The sequence below is a fragment of the Anopheles arabiensis genome, chromosome 2 (genome assembly GCF_016920715.1).
Source record: "Anopheles arabiensis isolate DONGOLA chromosome 2, AaraD3, whole genome shotgun sequence".
NCBI lineage: Eukaryota > Metazoa > Arthropoda > Insecta > Diptera > Culicidae > Anopheles > Anopheles arabiensis.
This window is the reverse complement of record NC_053517.1, coordinates 24,356,247-24,375,897: the sequence shown is the minus strand read 5'-3', so window position 1 is coordinate 24,375,897 and position 19,651 is coordinate 24,356,247. Positions and strand designations below refer to the sequence as shown.

Genomic DNA, 19,651 nt, shown 5'->3' with positions numbered 1-19,651 from the left:
TAATGTCAATCGTTCTTTCGTTTCATCCTTACTTCTCAAATATGTCTTGAAGCATGTGTTTTTTTAAACATAACATTAATGATAAATTAGTGCTGAATAATCACAATTTTTGAACATTAATACACATGTAAAATATTCATTCATTAATTATAATTTGTAAAGTTTTAAAATGATCGTAATTTATCATAGCTTAGTAAGTACACGACTCAAAGGCACATGTCAGTATGTTTGTCTCACATCTAATTACCTTAATTCAGATAATGACTATTAAATTGTGCTTGTAATGCAAAAAAGGATGCAATTTACCGTAATTCATCCAATCATGACGCTGCTTGCGTATTGTTTTCAAAAAGTTTTCGATACTGGGTGTTTTACAGATAGATAGTTGCAAACAGATATAGATCGGTTGAATCTTCCATAATTTATTCAAGTATAATACAAACACACACACAAACATATAGGGCACGCGATAAGAACATTTGCGCTAGAGAATGTGTTTCACAAACAGCCTGAGAAAATCCAACCGAACGAGCGTGGTATAGAACCGGCAGAGAAGCAAAAAAAGAGTACATTTTACTACTCCCAACCACTGTTCCACTACTCTCCAGCAACTATCAACTGTCACCCGTACGCGTCTGTTTAAGTGTGCGTAGTGTGTTACCACCTGTGTGAGGGTGCCGATTAAAAACACTCGCGAATCATACGGGCCCCCGAGCACCCTCTACGATCGCGCGCGCGTTCTTTGTGTTGCTCGGGGGGGTTGATTCTCGCAGTCGATGGGGTGGTGTGGGTCTTTTCTTTTTTTGGTTGCCATCCCGGCTGATCCCCACCACAATCGCAACATCTCACACATACATACGCGCGCGCATTGAACCGCGGTGAGATGACACGACGCTCCGGTCCGGTGTAGCGCGCGGTTCCCGATGGAGACGCACTGCGGCGTCGTGTCAGTGTCGATCGTGTGTCGCACCGTACGACTGTGATTCGGCAGCGGAATTTGCGCTACACGGAAACGGAACCCGAACATGTGGCCAATCATTGTGAGCGGTACGGCGCTGCTGCTGTCGATCGCAATCTGGTGGACGGTGGCGAACTTTGGCAGTGCGCTGCGTTACGCCGGCAAACTGGGCGGCCCGGTAGCGTACCCGCTGGTGGGCAATGGGTTTCTGTTTATCAACAAAACACCAGCCGGTAAGTGAGGTCACCGATGTTGTGTGTGTGTGTGATTGGGTTTTGTAAAAAAAAGTAAATGAAAACAAACCAAAACAAATTACAGAATTCCTGCAACTGCTCGGCCGCCTGATCGCACAGTACGGCAAATGTTTGCGTGTTTGGCTCGGTACGCAGCTGATCGTGCTCATTACCGATCCGAAGGACATCGAGGTGAGTCGGTCGCTGTTTGTGTGTTCTATGTGGGTCGGGATAGGAACGGGCCAAGCTAAAAGGGCAAAAACAGTACAAACAATTCGGTGCAATGGTGGTGTACGCTTTGTTTTGTGCAAGCGCAAACAAAACGGTCGCGTAAATCGATCGCGCATTGCCAACGCTGTGAATGATCGCGCGTAAATTACGCTTACAGAGATGGGCACAACTTATTTAGCTTACATTACACGTCACCCAGTGGTGTTAGAAAATGAAAGCGTAAGCGGTATTTGCATTGCAAACGTTTGTGCACCAAGATGATGCACCGCAACTGCAAACAAAACAGTGATGTAATGTAATGTGCAGTCTCTATTACATCGAGTGCATTGTGGCAGGATCTGATAAGGGGGAAAAACATGGAAAACTGTTTTTTTAGCGCTCAAATTATGATAATTTTTGCCTGCCTTGCAAACGGTTTCGTAAGCGCCGGTAAATTGTGAGAGTTTTCTCGATGCATATCGATTGTTCTCACGCCTTTTGGTGAGGTATTTCAAACAAGATCAGCACCGTAACGGTTGTAGTACGGCTAATTTAAAGTACCGCCAGCTCGTAGCATTATCTAATAGTATCGAACTCTCCTTCCAGATCCTTCTGAGCAGCCCAAAGTACATCGAAAAGTCGAGCGAGTACGACTTTGTGCGGCCGTGGCTGGGCGAAGGTTTGCTGATCAGCAGCGGGCGCAAATGGCAGACGCACCGGAAGATCATTACCCCAACGTTTCACTTCAAAATACTGGAAGAGTTTATGGACATCTTCGACCAGCAGGGCAACACGTTCGTCGACATACTGCATCTGTTTGCCAAGTCGGGCGAAACGTTCGATGTGTTCCCGCTGGTGACACTGTGCGCGCTGGACGTGATATGTGGTAAGTTGGCGGCAAAGAGGGGATGGTTCATTTTGGAAGCTGATCACTCTTATTCTCCCTATCACAAATGTATTGCAGAATCTGCCATGGGCACTAAGGTGAATGCGCAGATGAACTCGGAATCGGAATACGTGAAGGCAGTTAAAGAGTTGAGTACTATTTGCAAGGGTCGCAGGCAGACCACACCGGAACGGTGTTAATTACACTCCTTATCTACGTGATGGGCTTTTGCAGGATTACCAACCTGATACAGCTGCGTATCTACGACTTTGTGATACGGTACGAGTTCTTCTTCCGCCTGTCGGCCAACCGGCGAAGGCAACGGAAAGCCCTGGCCATTCTGCACGGGTACACCGACAGTGTGATCCGGACCAGACGCCAGGAGCTGAATGAACGTGGTGCCGGTCATGATGACGTGCCGGAGGAGGATGTGCTTGGCCGTAAGAAGCGTATGGCCTTTCTGGATATGTTGCTGCAGTCGACGGTTGATGGACGCCCGCTGACCGATCTGGAGATTCGCGAGGAGGTGGACACGTTCATGTTCGAGGGGCACGATACGACGACGTCCGCTATTAGCTTCATGCTGCACAGTTTGGCCAAAAACCCGGACGTACAGGAGAGGGCGTTCAACGAGGTGCGCAATATCGTTGGCGATGATCGCAAGCAGCCGGTTACTATGGCGATGCTGAACGATATGCACTACTTGGATCTGGTGATCAAGGAGACGCTTCGGCTGTACCCGTCGGTGCCACTGTTTGGAAGGAAAATGTTGCAGAATACGGAAATTAGTAAGACATTTTAGCAACATTATGATACACTTAATTGTAATGAAATTGTACTGTATCACACTGCACACTTTCAGATGGTAAAATATTCCCCGCTGGCAGCAATGTGATAGTGTTGCCGTTCTTTATGGGCCGCGATCCGGACTGTTTTGCCAATCCGGAGAAGTTCGATCCGGAACGGTTCAACGTCGAGCGGTCGGCCGAGAAGACGAACCCTTACCAGTACATTCCGTTCAGTGCTGGACCGCGGAACTGCATCGGGCAGAAGTTTGCCGTAACGGAGCTGAAGAGTTTGGTTAGCAAAGTGTTGCGCAACTACGAGCTGCTTCCACCGGAACAGGTGCGCGAGGAAACGTTCATTGCGGAGCTAATCCTGCGCCCGGAGCACGGCATACCGATAAGGGTTAAGCAACGGGTGTACTAACGGTGCCAGCCTGTACTTTCTTTTGTTGTACTTTAATGAAATTATGAAGAGAGAAAAAAAAACGAAAAAGCATAGGGAATAATCATGCAGGTACTTACAGCAGAAGCAATACGTTTAATTGATGGGAAGGGTGTAATAAGCTTTGACATGGCATGCGTTTTTTTGCTCTGTATATTTGTAGGGTGTAATGTGCGACCACTTTTGTGTAGCAGCTAAGTAAACTATGTGCATAAAGATGTACATAAAGATTAAATAAAAAGGTATCCCACCTAACATACTCAACTTGAACTTCTTGGTGGTTTCAGCGGGTTGTGGTTGTGCGCTTGATCTTGACAGTTTCTAGATGATCCATTTTTCCCGGTTTTAGGTTATCGCTTTATCAAAAGTAGGGTAAGGGCAGCGGCGACTGGCTGCAGCAAACTGCAACCGTTGAACGTTCTCACAGTGATAAGGAAGCCGACGCTGTGTAGACATATGCTGACAAGAAGAACAAAAAATGATGCAAATGCGATTACTTCATCATGTATTTCACTTGAGCGCCAACGATCATAACGTTGCAGAAATGCAACTAGATACTTATAAAGCAATTTAATACTAGTACGGGACCAACAACAAAGATTCATTACGTAAAACAATTAAACATCTCTCAATCTCGACGAACAACGCCGACACCGAGTGTTAAGGGAATGGCCTCTAACGCAGTGCACCTGAACTTCTGTACGTACCGACACCGCAGCAGGGACCTAGAATTAGTAGCGCCACTTCCTACCGAGCGCCACAAACCGGTAGACCTTCCCATACTGCACACTACCTCAACCTCAACCGACCGACAGCCCGTGAGCGCGTGTGTAGGTAGGCAAGCGCAACTGCAACAACAACAACTGCGCACACGATCCGACCGAGGCATCCGTCGGCAGGATGTCAAGTTCAGCCCCCATTACCCGAACGCCTGCGCTGCGTTAGATCTAGTGCTGCGGAATAAATGGCAATGGCTGCCGCTGGTCGGCAGCGGCTCAGTGATTGATTAGAAGCCAAAGGGGCAACGTGCAACGTGCTGCAGCGTTACGCAAACAACAAAACCAAACGTTACGAGAATGGTGTACTCCACGCTAGCGGTCCTGCTGGCACTGGGCAGCCTGGCCGCGGTCTACCTGTACCGGCGGTTTGGTGAGATGCTGAGGCACACCGGCAAACTCGGTGGCCCACCGGCCTATCCGATCCTCGGGAATGGGTTAATGTTTCTCAACAAATCGCCCGCTGGTAAGGCTTTGGATTGGGGGTTTGTTTTGAACAGTGATTGTTAGAATTGTTTACAACTTCCGGTACGCTTGCGTTGTTCCAGATTTTCTACGGATCATTGGGGAGTTGATACAGCGGTACGGGGACTGCTTTCGCGTTTGGCTCGGTACCCAGCTGGTGATCGTGATGGGCGATCCAAAGGATATTGAGGTAGGTGTGGGCAAGGTTCTAGCCTTGCCCGGCCCGGTTGCTGCAAGTGTGTAGTGTGGGAAGTAGACAGTTGATGCAGTTGTGACGGTGGCAGCACATTTGAAACCCGCTAGGAGCATGTCGTCAACCCTGACAGGCGAGCGTTACATGATCATCACATGGTGCTGGTGATGGTGGTGGTGCAAGTTCAGTGCGAAAATAATACGACGGCAAACACAAGTGCATGGTGGAATGGGCCGTGAATCTGAAACTCAATGTCATGGTGGCGACGGCTGGATTCCGGTTCGTGTGTGTGGTTTGAGCACGGAGCACTGAGAGTGGAGAGTAGCTAATTAATCACGCAGTATGTGCGGTGATGAAATGTGTTTTTTTGCGAGTTAGCTCATTGCAAGCTAATGCGAGATGAGGGATAGTGTTTTTGTGTTATGTTTCATTGAACATCGTTAATACACAATAATTGTTAGTGAGTGGGAAAAATGCCTTGCAAAAAACGCCAAATGATGTTATTACTATCGGACGCGAGGCAATGTAATTATTTTTAAAGCGTTATCTAAGTAAAAGTGATCTCAAGCTAAGAGCCCCCCACAAAGGTACCGTTTTGTGACGCACGCTCCAATTGAACCCTCCTTCCAGGTACTGCTAAGCAGCCCGAAGTATATCGACAAATCGACCGAGTACGACTTCATCCGACCCTGGCTGGGCGAGGGTTTGCTCACAAGCCGTGGCCGCAAATGGCACACCCACCGGAAAGTGATCACGCCCACGTTTCACTTCAAAATACTGGAACAGTTTGTGGAGATTTTCGATCGGCAGAGCAGCACGTTCATCAAGGTGCTCGAACCGTTTGCCGCGTCGGGCAAATCGTTCGACATCTTCCCGCAGGTGACACTGTGCGCGTTGGATGTGATATGTGGTAAGGTGGTGATGGTTGATGGAAGGTGTCTGTTTTATTGAAGGAATTGAAATTTTGTTCCATTTTGAATTGTTTCTTGCAACTAAACACAGAGTCAGCTATGGGAACGAAGGTGAATGCACAGATCAACTCTACTTCCGACTATGTGCTAGCAGTAAAGGAGTAAGAAAATGCGGTCAAACAAATTTACCCAAACAAATGTGTGATGAACCGTGTGCTTTCTTCACTCCACAGGATCACGAATCTCATTCAGCTGAGGTTTTACGATTTTCTCATCCGGTATGACATTTTCTTCCGCCTATCCGCAAACGCTCGCAAGCAAAGAAAGGTGCTGCAGGTGCTGCACAGCTACACGGACAGTGTGATCAAGGGCCGGCGTCAGCAGCTCGCAAGCATACAGCAAAGTGGTGAACAGCAAGAGGCAAGCGATCAGGATCTGGGCATCAAGAAGCGTATGGCCTTTCTGGACATGCTGCTCCAGTCGACGATCGATGGCCGTCCGCTGACCGATCTCGAGATACGCGAGGAGGTGGACACGTTCATGTTCGAGGGGCACGATACGACGACGTCGGCGATAAGCTTTTTGCTGTACAGTTTGGCCCAAAACCCAACCATACAGGAGAAGGTGTTTGATGAGGTGAGGAACGTGGTGGGCGATGATCGTACGCGTCCGGTCACCATGGCGATGCTGAACGATATGAGCTATCTGGATCTGGTGATCAAGGAGACGCTTCGGCTGTACCCGTCGGTGCCAATGATTGGAAGGAAGATGCAGGAAACGACCGAAATCAGTAAGCATGTCACGATCGTTAAGTAGCGATGGTTGATTAACACCACATTCAATCGTATTTACAGATGGAAAGATCATCCCAGCCGGTGCCAACCTGATCATTACGCCGTTCTTCCTCGGCCGTGAGGCACGCTACTTCCCCCAGCCGGAGAAGTTCGATCCGGAACGGTTCAATGTGGAACGATCGGCCGAAAAGACGAACCCCTACCAGTACATCCCGTTCAGTGCTGGACCGCGGAACTGCATCGGGCAGAAGTTTGCCGTGGCTGAGCTGAAGAGTTTGGTTAGCAAAGTGTTGCGCCATTACGAGATTTTACCACCGACCGGGAAGCAGGACGAATCGTTCATTGCGGAACTAATCCTGCGACCGGAGCATGGTGTGTTTGTGCGGTTGAAGCCACGGGCGTACTAGGGAGGGGAAGACATAATCTGCGTATGTGATATGTACAGCTGAGGGAAGTTGTTGATGTGATAAAAAGTTTTTGATTTGATTGTTACTGTTGCATTTTGTAGTGCAAATAGAGGAAGGGTAAACATGTTAACAAAGTTTTGAAATTCATTGTTTATTGTTATTGTAAATAAATATGGAAAAATATCCTTTTTAATCAAATTAATCTGTTTGAACAACCTTTATTGCCATTCATCGATGATTAATCTCAAATGATCGACGAAAAATGTAAATAATTTTGATAAAATATACAGTAATACACTTTAGAGCGAGTTGAGTGTGAATACATTAACAGTTTTGACCAGAAATAATAATTATCCCTAAAAAGTATAATTACTCTTTTTTCACTTTTACACTGCCTGTAATCGTTAGTTCACTGGCTTTTGATGGTTATTTGGTTTAGAAGGATACGAATTGATTGTAAGAAGCCAAAGAGTCAAATAAGGACAGCAATGAAGGAAAAAATCCGAGGGTTCGTTGCTTGCCGTCCCGTTAAAGGCTTAATAAAGAATCACCTTCAAACGTACACCAGGGCGAACGGTACGGTGTGGACGCGTAATTAGTGACTGTGTTCGTTAGGGATGGACCGGGGCAATGAGTTGCCGAAATTTACCCACGTAACGGGTTGAGGAACCCTAACCATTGCTAATCTTTCCAACCTTAGCGTTCTCTGCTCTCTGATAAGCACCCTATCGGCGATTTCCTTGCGGTAGATTTCCGACCACCAACCGCAGTCATTAGCTTTGCTTCAGTTCGGTCGGAAGTTTCGGAAGCGCCACACATTCGGTCGCACCATGTTTGTGGCTACGCTGACGCTTCTAGCGCTGGTCGCTTCCGTAGCGTTCTACGTGTACGTGGAACGGTTTAGCAAAATTCTGAAGCACAGTGGCAAACTTGGAGGTCCCCGTGCTTATCCACTGATTGGCAATGGGTTGCTGTTTGCTGGCAAAACGCCCGCGGGTAAGTAACAGTGTGCAGTTACAAGGTTTGGAGGATATCTTATCTAGAGGGTGAACCTAGCGTTTGACCGGAAAGGACAGATTAGCGGTTAAAGGATTTTCGAAGCGGGTTGTGAACTTTGACCTTCTGCTTGCTGTGTTGTTTCATTATACATAGTGGTGGAATGTGTTTCTAGGGACTAATTGATTGCACTGTTTTTTGGGCAGAATTTTTGCAGACCGTAGGACGCCTCATCCAGCAGTATGGCAAGTGTTTCCGGATTTGGCTCGGCACGCAGATGCTGATCGTGATTACGGAACCGAAAGATGTTGAGGTATGCATACACAGAAGAAGACACAATTGCACTATAAAGAATATTGAGCTTCATCATTTCGATACTTCCTTCAGGCTATTTTAAGCAGCAACAAGTACATTGATAAATCGATCGAGTACGACTTCATCCGTCCCTGGCTGGGGGAAGGTCTTCTCACCAGCACCGGACGCAAATGGCACACCCACCGGAAGGTGATCACGCCGACGTTTCACTTCAAAATACTGGAACAGTTTGTCGAGATATTCGATCAGCAGAGCAGCACGTTCGTGCAGGTGCTGGCGGCCCATGCCAAGTCGGGCGACACGTTCGACATCTTCCGGCCGGTGACGCTGTGCGCGCTGGACGTTATCTGCGGTAGGTAGAGAGATTAGAGGGTGAAAATCGTACGGCAAGGTTTAGCACGCTGTGATTGTTTTGTTTGTTTTTTTGGTTTGTTTATCAACTGTCCACCACCTAGAAACCGCCATGGGTACGAAGGTCAACGCACAGCTCAACACGGAATCGGAGTACGTGCAGGCGGTAAAGGAGTAAGTGGGCGTCGCTCTATGCTTTAGATCGACTTGTTAATGCATCTTTCCCACCCTTGTTCCGCAGCATCACCAACTTGGTGCAGATTCGATTGTTTAACTTTCTGATACGGTATGAAATTTTCTACCGCTTCTCGGCGAACCGTCGCAAGCAGCTGGAAGCGCTTAAGGTGCTGCACGGATACACGGACAGTGTGATCAAGAGCCGCCGGGAGGAGTTGAACCGTGCTGCCGGGAGCGGCAAGAACACCGTTGTCGACGAGAACGAGAACGAGCTGGGTATTAAGAAAAAGATGGCCTTCCTGGATATGTTGCTGCAGTCGAAGATTGATGGCCAACCGCTGACTGATTTGGAGATCCGCGAAGAGGTCGATACGTTCATGTTCGAGGGGCACGATACGACCACGTCTGCGATAAGCTTTTTGCTGCAGAATCTAGCAAAGCATCCCGCAATTCAGCAGAAAGTGTTTGATGAGGTGAGGAACGTGGTGGGCGATGATCGTACGCGCCCCGTTACCATAGCGATGCTGAACGACATGCACTATCTGGATCTGGTGATCAAGGAGACGCTTCGGCTGTACCCGTCGGTGCCAATGTTTGGGCGTAAAATGATGGAAGATGCTGAAATAAGTGAGTATTTGCTGTTTAACTAGAAGTCGTTTAAATTCTAATGTTAAAAACAACACCCCACAGATGGAAAAGTGTTTCCTGCTGGGTCGAATACGATCATACTGCCGTTCTTCCTTGGTCGCAATCCCGAGTTCTTCCCAAACCCGGAAAAGTTCGACCCGGAGCGATTTAACGTGGAAACGTCGGCCGAAAAGACGAACCCCTACCAGTACGTTCCGTTCAGTGCTGGGCCGCGGAACTGTATCGGGCAGAAGTTTGCGGTGGCTGAAATTAAGAGTTTGGTGAGCAAACTGTTGCGCAACTATGAGATACTGCCGCCGGTGGGCCGGTACGATGAAACCTTTATTGCGGAGCTAATCCTGCGGCCTGAGAAGGGAATTTATGTACGATTGCAGCCACGCGTGTACTAGAAGCGGTGCAGGGTGATGGTTGGTAGTTGAGAGTATTATGAGATGAAAGATGAACTTGCTAGAATAAACACTGTAAAACAGAGCCAAATGGGGTTAAAGTTAACAATAGATTTTTAGACGCAAAGTTGAATAAACCTTAACACATTTGTGTAAAAAATCCTCATTCGATTCATTCGTGAGTTTCTCTACAGATACCATGAGTATCTACGAGTAGTAAGTGCACGACGGTATGATAAACCCATTGACGGCTTCCTAGCCTTGACAGTGAACTTCGTCCTGAGGTAACTGTACAAGCAGCGGATAGGTTTGGCGCGCTTCCATCAAACCGGTAAGGCATAGTTAGTGGACCATGAAATCGTTTCTTCGCAACCATTCCGTACCCGATAACCAATGATGGGGTCGTTAGGTTGGCATAGCAACTCGTACTAGGAAGTTGAAATCATTTTACGTGAAACAGCATATGGGCGGTATGGATGAGCGCACGATCGTTCATTAGGTTAGTGATGTTGTCCATTGATTGAACAGTTCGTTGCGAAGGTTTGAACTCAACATTTCAATGTTTCTTTTTTATAGAGTGTTGTGACCCGACCTGCCGAACTTGCGATCGCCGTTATTGCAGTCACTCACCGCTGACAGTCATGCCAGCGTGTTGATGTGTTAGTGAGAGCGGTTCGGCAGGATAGGGCAATGATCGCTCGCCAGGCCAATGAACGGGAGCGATGGTGCCGAACACGTTGGTTGTAACGCGGCACTTACAAGAACGTCCTCGGTGCAAGCAGTCAGATTTTTAATAATACATTTATGTTAATTTATAAAGTTTTAATACGTGTGCAGTTAATGTAGATAGTAACACCAACATTAAATATCACAAACCCCGTTACAACACAAAAGTGGCGACGAGTAAATTCGGACAATTTTTTTTTTTTATAAAACGACAATTTTTAATCTGTGAAAGTGTAAGTGTATGTGCGTGTGAAAATTCCCCGTCCACCGTCCAAGAAGCGCAGGATGAGCACCAACGAAAACGGTGCATCAGACGGAGCTAGCGAAGGCGAATCGCGTCGATCACCGTTGATCCGCCCCAGCGCTTTTACACCAGCGCAACCCTTCGCATCAGCGCACGACGTCAATGCACAACGCTTGCATCTACAACCGCACCGAGGACCAGCGGGGTCATCGCTCGGCGTACCAGCGGCGCCATCGCTCAGCATATCGCCGACGCCATCGCTGCACCCAGAAGGAGCGTCATCTCAGGAAGCAGGATCGTCCCCAGACAGCGCGATGATCTACCAAATGCTGCAATTAATGCAGAAGCAGATGGCCCAACAGCAGCAAATGATGTCGCAATTAATGCAATTGCACCCGCTCCCGCAAACGTCGCAGCCCCAGCAGCATTCGCAGCAGCAGTCTTTCGTCCCGCAGCAGCAGTCTTTCGTCCCGCAGCAGCAGCCCGAGCTTACCATGGATGCTTTGGCGAGCAGCATTTCCGAGTTTCGGTACGAGGCCGAGTCGGACGTTACGTTTTCCGCCTGGTTTTCACGTTACGACGACCTGTTTAAGCAGGACGCCTCCCGACTCGACGACGCGGCGAAAGTTCGTTTACTCGTGCGTAAGCTGGGCACGACAGAGCATTCACGGTATACCAGCTTTATCCTTCCACGAGTTCCGCGCGATGTGAGTTTTCAAGACACAGTCAGCATATTGAGTTCGCTTTTCGGAAGGGCTGAGTCGCTTGTCAGCAAACGATACAAATGCATGAAGCTGACAAAAGCGCAATCCGAAGACATACTCACATTCATCTGCCGCGTGAACCGATCGTGCGTCGACTACCAGTTTTCGTCCATGAGTGAGAATCAGTTTAAGTGTTTGACGCTCGTGTGTGGACTAAAGGATGAGGCTGATTCAGACATCCGCACACGACTTCTCGCACGCATCGAGGAACGAAGTGACGTTACTTTGGAGGATCTTGCAGCAGAGTGCCAGCGGATAAAGAGCCTGAAGGTTGACAGCGCGATGATTGGAACGGAGTCGCGTGAACGAGTCCTTGCAGTGCACGGTGCAGGTATGCAGTCGAACCAGCGGTACCATCGATCGGGCACGCAACCAGCTAATTTCCGGAAGCAGAAATCGAGTGATTCCGGAGCATCGGCGAAACCATCGAAACCCTGCTGGTTATGCGGTGAGCTTCATTGGTCCAGAGACTGCAAGTTCAAATCGCATAAGTGCTCCAATTGTGGAAAAATCGGTCATCGGGAAGGGTTTTGCCGCACATCAGGACCGATAAGACGACAGCGCAACTTTCGAAAGCACCGGCAGGTAACATCACGTGTTGTAACTGTGAATATTTGCAGGGTTAACGACAGACGAAAATACGTCAACCTGACCATATGTGGTCAACACGTGAGCTTGCAGCTGGACACTGGGTCGGACATAACAGTCATCAGTCGCTCGTTGTGGCAACAACTGGGCAAACCATCGTTAGTTCCGGCAGAGGTCAACGCTAGGACAGCATCGGGTGAGGAGCTTCTACTCGACGGTGAATTCGAAACCAGCATTGAAATGGCAGGTAAAACGAGGGAAGCTATCATTCGGGTGACGCGAGCAAACATTTTATTGTTGGGTGCTGATCTCATCGATCAATTTGGTCTCAGTTCGCTACCAATGGATAGCTACTGCAAAATGGTATCGTCAAGCGGCTACATCAAGGGTCTCCAAGCTAAATTTCCGACAGTTTTTAGCGGTACGGGGCTATGCACTAAAAGCCGCATCCACTTGCAGTTGAAAGAAGACGCTCGACCCGTGTTTTGTCCAAAAAGGCCTGTCGCTTATGCCATGATTGAGACGGTCAACAAAGAGCTGGATAGGTTGGAACAATTGAATATCATCACGCGCGTAGACTTTTCCGAATGGGCAGCCCCGATCGTAGTCGTACGAAAGGCAAATGGCAACATCCGCATCTGTGGCGACTACTCGACTGGCTTAAACGATGCGCTTCAGCCACTCGAATATCCATTGCCATTGCCCGAAGATATTTTTTCGAAGCTTGCGCACAGTAGTTGGTTCAGCAAAGTAGACCTGTCAGACGCGTTCCTCCAGGTCGAGATTCACGAACAATATCGTCCATTGCTTACCATTAACACCCATAGAGGTTTATACCATTATAACCGCCTTCCTCCAGGCATAAAAGTAGCTCCAGCCGCGTTCCAGCAGATTATAGATAGAATGCTGGCAGGATTGCAGGGAACTTCTGGCTATATGGATGACGTGGTTGTCGGGGGGAAAACAGAGGAAGAGCATGACGAAAATCTAACGAAACTTTTTCAACGCCTCGAACAATTTGGTTTTTCCGTCCGAGCAGACAAATGCTCGTTGAAGATGAGGCAAATCGATTACCTTGGACACGTAATCGACCGTCATGGTATCCGACCGAATCCTGCGAAAATCGAGGCAATAAAAAATCTTCCCGCACCTACTGATATCAAAGGCGTGCGCTCTTTCCTCGGAGCAGTAAATTTTTATGGAAAGTTTGTGCCAAAAATGCGCGAATTGAGGTATCCGCTTGATAACTTGCTGAAAAGTGACACAAAATTCGCTTGGAATATGCAATGTGAAAAGGCATTTAAATATTTTAAAGAAATCCTATCATCCGATCTCCTCCTCACCCACTACGACCCCACCGCAGAGATTATTGTGGCAGCGGATGCATCATCAGTGGGACTAGGAGCCACCATTTCTCACAAGTTTGGCGATGGCTCAATAAAGGTCGTTCAGCATGCGTCACGTGCTTTGACAACAACGGAGGAAAAATATAGTCAAATAGATCGCGAAGGGTTGGCCATTGTATTTGCCGTAACTAAATTTCACAAGATGCTTTATGGTCGTTCTTTCAGGCTCCAAACCGACCACCGTCCCTTATTACGCATCTTCGGCTCAAAGAAAGGCATCCCAGTATTCACAGCGAATAGACTGCAACGCTTTGCGCTAACACTGCAGTTATACGACTTTTCGATAGAGTACGTCCCCACCGAAAACTTTGGAAATGCTGACATTCTCTCAAGGCTCATAAGAAATCACGCTAAACCGGAGACAGAATACGTCATCGCCAGCCTCCAGCTAGAAGAGGATGTAAGGTCCGTAGTTCTCAACATGATTAATACATTCCCTCTCAATTTCAGAGACATAGAGGAAGGGACACGGACAGATTCCCTACTATGGAAGGTTCACAAATACATCCAAGAAGGCTGGCCGTCTGACTCGTCATATGGAATGGAGTTAGCACGCTTCTATAATAGAAAGGATGACCTGTCGACCGTAGGTGATTGTGTTCTTTTTAGAGAGAGAGTAGTAATCCCCAGAAAACTACGCATGCGGTGCTTGAATCAACTTCATAGAGGGCATCCAGGGATTCAACGCATGAAGTCCGTCGCTCGCAGCTATTTATACTGGCCATCTATTGATGAGGATATAGCCGACTGCGTTTCCAGCTGTACAGCATGCATGGCAGTCGCAAAATCACCACCTTTACTAGAACCAAAGTTTTGGCCAAAGACCACCAAACCGTGGGAAAGAGTGCATATAGACTATGCAGGACCAGTTGATGGAGCTTATTTCTTGATCGTGGTTGACGCATTCTCAAAGTGGCCTGAAGTGATGAAAACAATCACCACAACCACTACAGCTACCATTTCGATGCTGCGAAGCATCTTTGCACGTTTTGGCATGCCTGAAAAACTAGTCAGCGATAACGGAGCCCAATTTACAAGCGACGCGTTTAAAGATTACTGCAAGCAAAGTGGCATTGAGCATATTAAAACACCGCCGTTTCACCCACAGTCTAATGGGCAAGCAGAGCGCTTTGTGGATACTATGAAACGAGCCCTGAAGAAAAATCCAATCAGATGATATATCCACTGAAACGGCACTCGACACCTTCCTGCAAACATATCGCTCAACTCCGCACCCTGCACTTAACCAACGCACGCCAGCTCAAGTTTTATTTAATCGAAACATTAGAATTCCCTTAGATCTGATACGCCCAACTACAACAACACATTCCGAAGTCGACCAACGAGATGATCAGCAACCGCCAGCAGCTAGACAGTTTCAACCTGGAGATGCTGTCTATATGAAACATTATTCGCGCAATGCTTGGCAGTGGATTCCCGGAATGGTATCGAAACGGATCGGAAGCGTAATGTACGAGATTATCACCGATGGACATCGCCCTCATCGTCGACATGCCAATCAAATGCGCGCACGTACATCGAGTGGCCGAGGACATCTTGCCGGCGACTCAACTAAGCATCAGCTGCCGCTTGATATTCTTGCGGAAGTGGCACCAACACCGTGGGCACCGACACCAAAGGCACCGATACCCGTGGAACGGAACAACGATCCGTCCAGCACATCACAACGTTTTTTCTTCCGATAGGTCCCCAACGCAGCAGATTGTACAGCCTCTACCATCTGCATCCGAGACCAGCATCAGACAGCCGATACAACCGCCACGCCGATCTTCTAGGCTTAGAAGACCTCCGCGTAGGCTCGACGGATATCGGCTATACTAAAAAGGGGGAGATGTTGTGACCCGACCTGCCGAACTTGCGATCGCCGTTATTGCAGTCACTCACCGCTGACAGTCATGCCAGCGTGTTGATGTGTTAGTGAGAGCGGTTCGGCAGGATAGGGCAATGATCGCTCGCCAGGCCAATGAACGGGAGCGATGGTGCCGAACACGTTGGTTGTAACGCGGCACTTACAAGAACGTCCTCGGTGCAAGCAGTCAGATTTTTAATAATACATTTATGTTAATTTATAAAGTTTTAATACGTGTGCAGTTAATGTAGATAGTAACACCAACATTAAATATCACAAACCCCGTTACAACACAAAATAGAGTATAATATTTTTTAGTTTTCGGTATCTCTGCTGAATCGGTTAGATACTAATACGGATATCCAACCACGTTCTGTGTGTATTTAACAGTGCAAAAATGCAATCTTGTGCCAATAAAACGTAGATTAAAGGCAAACTAATCCCGATCAATTATGCGTGTTGCTTATCTGATACCGTCAAGATATTGAATTGATGTGTGGTCCCCTGTATATATTCTCTATCTAATCGTTCATATTCTGTACTACTTGATAACAAGCACATTCAGTGGGATAAGATACAACTTGTACAACCGTACTTCAGCTGAGGGTCAGTTTACCAACACACTTTCTGTGGGAAAGTTTCGTGTGTTGACGGGATTAAGCTTTTAAGCAATAGTTCGCCGAAATGTTTATACCGTTCGTGTTATCCTTTGTAGTGCTAGTCCTGTTACGGTATCTATTTCATGACTGGTCGCAGAAGAAATCGGTCACCATTGCGGGACCGAAGCCGGTTCCAGTGCTGGGCAATGTGCTGATGTACGCGGGCAAAAATCCTTATGGTAAGCATTTCTTACAAGAAGGACAATATTCGCGAAAAATCGCTAATAATTGCAAACCAAACATGTTCTTTCTTTATTAATGCATTACTTTATTAGTCAATATTGAGATGAACCATCTAGAAACATTTTATAAAACACGTAGTGTGCCTGAACAGATTAACCTTTAACCCTCTACCTAATGACCGTGCCTCATTGCATTGTTCGCGGCTGGTCGGTGCACTCTGAACCGGTGCAGTAAAACCGGCCCACAAAATAATCTCCACAAAACCTCCATGGGAATGGGAGGGAGACTCCTTACTAATCACTTGTAAGCTTTTTGAACCGTACGCGCGCATGCACCCGTATGGCGGTGCACTTGAGCGAAGTGACTGGTTGTTTGTTGTGCTGATTGTTGTACCTACTGCGCGAGTCTGTGTGTGTTGGTGTACTGACCGGCCGCGAGATCAATGAGACGTAGAATCCGGTTTCGCGATGCCGCTGTTGTACGCGCACGCGGCATAGTACGCGGCGTTATCGCGCAAATGTAGCGCAGATGTGTAATAGTGGCGTACAACCAACAAAACCTTTCATACGCACACACACATACGCTCACCGACTCGATCGATAGCGGGGTTAAAAACATTACATTCGATGGGTGTTCAGTGCGGTGTTGTTAGTTTTTGTCCCTAGTCATCCACAGCATCACGTCTCGTGCGGATCGCAGTGGTGATGGTGGTAGTTGTACAAATTGGGCTTGCCCTGCTGGTGGTGATCCTCACGATCAACTATCTGCTGGTGCGGCAAAACATAAAGTATGGCAGACACATCCCGGGACCGGTTCCGCTGCCGATAGTGGGCTGCTTCTACCTTTACATTAATTTAAAGCCCGAAGGTTGGTTTGGGGGAGTGGTGGAAGAAGTTTCGCATCTTTATGTAGTTTTAAGAGAACGGCCATGGGATGAATGCGGAAGCTTGTAAGGAAAGAAGTTCAGAACAAAGGGCAACCCGAAGGTGTGTCTTTGGTAGCATCATCAACATCAATAGCAACATCAACAGTTCTAGTGCGTGTGTTCAGTGAGGTGTGCAAGTGGGGCTTGTTATCACGTTGCGAGGCAAATAGGCCTGTAAGTTAGCGCACACTGGTGGCATAGAAGCAGTTTGATTAGTGGTGTTAGGTGTTGAATCATTGATTGTGTGTGTGTGTGTGTTTTTTTTTTAGGAACTTGGTCATTTTTATAGAACAACATTTCCAAATTTGTTGTCTTCTGCAGCTTTATGTTCCCCAAGGACATATTTGAACAAGTATTTTGTACTGTATCTTCCTCCAACCAGACATCATCGACTTCGTATCGGACCTGCGGAAACGGTACGGCAACTTGTTCCGCGTCTGGATCGGCAACCGGTTAGCGTTGTTCTGCACCAACGTGAAGTACAACGAGACGGTCCTGAGCAGCCAGAAACTGATCCGCAAGAGCGAGCTGTACAAATTCCTCATCCCATGGCTGGGCGACGGGCTGCTGCTCAGCACGGGCCAGAAGTGGTTCAGCAAGCGCAAGATCCTTACTCCCGCCTTTCACTTCAAGATCCTCGATCAGTTCATCGAGGTGTTTCACAAGCAGAGCAGCATCCTGGCCGACCGGTTGCGGCCGGAAGCGAACGGGCAACTGGTGAACATCTACCCGTTCGTGACGCTGGCGGCGCTGGACATCATCTGCGAAACGGCCATGGGTACCTCGATCAATGCGCAGACTGATGCTGATTCGGCGTACGTGAAAGCGATCACGGAGCTGAGCCTGGTGCTTACGGGCAGGTTCGTGAAGGTGTGGCAGCGTGTTGACTTTCTGTTCAATCTGTCCCCGGATAAGCGGCGCCAGGATCGGATCATTAAGGTGCTGCATGATTTCACCACGAAGATCATACAATCGCGCCGCCGGGAGTTGATGGAGCAGGGTGGTGGAACGGTCGAGGATGAAGATATGGCCGATTTGGGGACGAAGCGTCGGATGGCCTTTTTGGACGTGTTGCTCCAGGCCACCATCGATGGGCGCCCGCTGACGGACAGGGAAATACAGGAGGAGGTGGACACGTTCATGTTCGAGGGACACGATACGACCACGATTGCCATATCGTTCACGTTGCTGCTACTCGCCCGCCATCCGGAGGTGCAGGAACGGGTGTACCGGGAAGTGGTGGCGATAGTGGGTAATGATCCGGCCACACCGGCGACACACCGGAATCTGCAGGACATGAAGTATCTGGAGCTGGTGATTAAGGAATCGCTTCGTCTGTATCCGCCGGTACCGATCATCGCCCGTCGGTTCACCGAGAATGTCGAGTTGGGTAAGACAAAGTCGTTGAGTGCGTTTTGGGATGAGCTGGAAGTATGTAATGCATGTATCAATTGTCCATTCCCCTCAGGAGGAAAAATAGTACCGGAGGGGTCCAATTTTAATATCGGCATCATGCACATGCACCGCGATCCTACCTTGTTTCCCGACCCGGAACGGTTTGATCCTGAACGGTTTGCGCCCGACCGAACGATGGAGCAGTCGAGCCCGTACGCCTACGTTCCGTTCAGTGCTGGACCACGCAATTGTATCGGTGAGTGCCGTATTGGGAGTATCGTACTATGTAACGGGTGATAGTTGATTATTTTTGTTCATATTTCCACACAACTACTTTCCCCGTAGGTCAAAAGTTTGCCATGCTGGAGCTGAAAAGTACCGTGTCGAAGGTGATTCGGCACTTTAAACTGACTGCAGCCGGTCCGGAACCAAAGCTAACGATGCAGCTGACGCTGAAGCCACGAGACGGTCTGTTTATTGGATTCGTTCCACGTGGATAGTGGATGGTGCTGCATTTCTACACATTCGCCGGATGCAACCGTCTTTCGACAGCCGGAAGATAAGACGAACAGTGAAACGAGGGAGTTTTTGTACACACAGATGGTTTGTGTGTGCTTACTTGGGAAGCGATGTTAGCGCAAGCGTTGTTTTAGTTATGGGCATACAAATAAATAATTTGTGAAAAAAATGTTTCGAGACTAGTATTTGGAAGGAAACTGATGGAAAATGTTCTTTTCTTTCTTGTACCCTTAAAACGGTCCATTCAACGGTCGAGTGAAATGTTTCACGCAACATTTCAGTGCGAAACAATTCCGAAAAATGACCCCCAGATTGACAGCTGTCAGCTCGCTGCAGCGAAACGCCCAGTGTGTACCAGAGTGACCAGAAATACCGATTTATCTGTATTCCTACCGATTTTTTATATGCCTACCGAATCACAGATGACCGCCCTAAAACT

The 19,651-nt window shown here is 48.0% G+C and overlaps 2 protein-coding genes across 2 annotated transcripts; both read left to right on the top strand.

The window, feature by feature from the left end:
- The first annotated feature begins 453 nt into the window (after positions 1-453).
- On the top strand, positions 454-7,214 carry LOC120897543. Its single transcript, XM_040302517.1, has 12 exons — positions 454-1,191; positions 1,277-1,383; positions 2,008-2,287; positions 2,366-2,435; positions 2,522-3,075; positions 3,150-3,493; positions 4,528-4,756; positions 4,839-4,945; positions 5,579-5,858; positions 5,951-6,020; positions 6,093-6,649; positions 6,714-7,214. Exons 1-12 carry the CDS (start codon positions 1,026-1,028, stop codon positions 7,058-7,060), a joined length of 3,111 nt encoding a protein of 1,036 aa, XP_040158451.1. The 5' UTR covers positions 454-1,025; the 3' UTR covers positions 7,061-7,214.
- Positions 7,215-7,842: 628 nt separating this feature from the next.
- LOC120897532 lies at positions 7,843-19,381 on the top strand. Its single transcript, XM_040302494.1, has 12 exons — positions 7,843-8,056; positions 8,263-8,369; positions 8,444-8,723; positions 8,827-8,896; positions 8,964-9,526; positions 9,590-9,933; positions 11,320-11,529; positions 16,044-16,137; positions 16,247-16,369; positions 17,681-18,688; positions 18,767-18,949; positions 19,039-19,381. The coding sequence occupies exons 1-12, from the start codon at positions 7,891-7,893 to the stop codon at positions 19,191-19,193; spliced, it is 3,303 nt and encodes a 1,100-aa protein (XP_040158428.1). The 5' UTR covers positions 7,843-7,890; the 3' UTR covers positions 19,194-19,381.
- Positions 19,382-19,651: the final 270 nt, after the last annotated feature.